This window comes from Glandiceps talaboti, chromosome 14 (genome assembly GCF_964340395.1).
Source record: "Glandiceps talaboti chromosome 14, keGlaTala1.1, whole genome shotgun sequence".
Classification (NCBI taxonomy): Eukaryota; Metazoa; Hemichordata; class Enteropneusta; family Spengelidae; genus Glandiceps; species Glandiceps talaboti.
The window spans coordinates 18,843,201-18,844,573 of NC_135562.1; the positions used below are offsets into that span (position 1 = coordinate 18,843,201).

Here is a 1,373-nt window from a genome sequence, read left to right on the forward strand (position 1 = left end):
ACTTGGTTTCTATAACTCTAAGTAAATACACCCTATGTATAGGGTATCAGGCTTTAATGACTTGGTTTCTGTAACTCTATGTTATTACACCCTATATATATAGGGTGTCAGGCTTCAAGGACTTGGTTACTGTAACTCTATGTAAGTACACCCTATATATATGGTGTCGGGCTTTAATGACTTGGTTTCTGTAACTCTCTGTAATTACACCCTATATATAGGGTATCAGGCTTTGATGACTTGGTTTCTGTAACTCTATGTAATTACACCCTATATCTGAGGGTGTCAGGCTTCAAGGACTTGGTTTCTGCAACTTTATGTAAATACACTCTATAAATATAGGATGTAATTAATTCTTTCAACATTCTGTAAAAATTCTTTAAATCATTAATGATCAACAATTTACGCCAATATCAAGTCACTTTATTTATAAGATCATTTTCAGATGTTTCAAATGTATCACCGTCACACGTGAATGAAAGTGCAACGATGACCTCCTCACTGAATATCCACAGAAAATGCGTAGTGGTCTGTTACACATGAGTGCGGCGATCAGTTACTGTAACGTGGTTGACAAGCCAATGATGGGGTTCGTTTCACATCAGTTGTTAAACCGGGTCGAAGAACTACCAAGATGTATCAGAACGAAGAACCAAAGATCAAATTAAACGTTGAATCAAATTAAAATATGTTTTTCAAGTGCTTACCTGTTGCATAAATAATACCACTGGACACATGAATTCACTAAAAATCCAATCTTTCATCAAAGCATATACAAAACTAAAAGGCATGGCAAATATTGCCAAGGCCATGTCAGCTACAGCCAGGTTGATGAGGTACTTGTTCAGAGTGGTCTTGGTGCGAGCTCCCAGTGTAAGAACGAGGATGACGATAGCATTTCCAATGAGCGTTAGCAGGATCGTCGAGGTATACACAGTGATCAGAACTATTTTGGCGGCATCAGTCAGTTCTCCTCTTTTGCAGTTAAAATCAAGATCATAGTCCGATGCATTGAAGTTTTCAGTGACATTAAAGTCCGGGTAATCAAAGGAATAATCGCAATCCTCGGGAAAACAGATGCATTCAAAATATTCTTTATCGTCTATGTCGAATACGTACGCATCACTGTTTGTGGTCTCCGTTGAGTATTTCATGATCTGTTGGTATCTTTTTATTCTCAAAAACCAGTTCCAACAACGAAAGCGATTGAACTGGAAGCGGTGTATACTGACAATACAGAATTGGTCTACCACGCTATATAGGAAGCAATGTTACAACCCTATTTATGTATATCGAGCTGGGGGGTCCTACTAATGCCGTGTGGAATAATTAAATAGAGAGGTGTGGCTTGAGTCAATGATACTCTGCCTTTC

At 38.2% G+C, this 1,373-nt stretch overlaps 1 protein-coding gene across 1 annotated transcript; it reads right to left on the minus strand.

Moving 5' to 3' along the window:
- Nucleotides 1-695: 695 nt before the first annotated feature.
- On the minus strand, nucleotides 696-1,154 carry LOC144445381 (neuropeptide Y receptor type 1-like). The gene has a single exon (XM_078134920.1). The coding sequence runs from the start codon at nucleotides 1,152-1,154 to the stop codon at nucleotides 696-698; it is 459 nt and encodes a 152-aa protein (XP_077991046.1).
- Nucleotides 1,155-1,373: the final 219 nt, after the last annotated feature.

What these genes read in the sequence shown, in the direction of transcription:
- LOC144445381 (XM_078134920.1), bottom strand. Translation starts at nt 1,154, where the DNA reads ATGAAATACTCAACGGAGACCACAAACAGTGATGCGTACGTATTCGAC.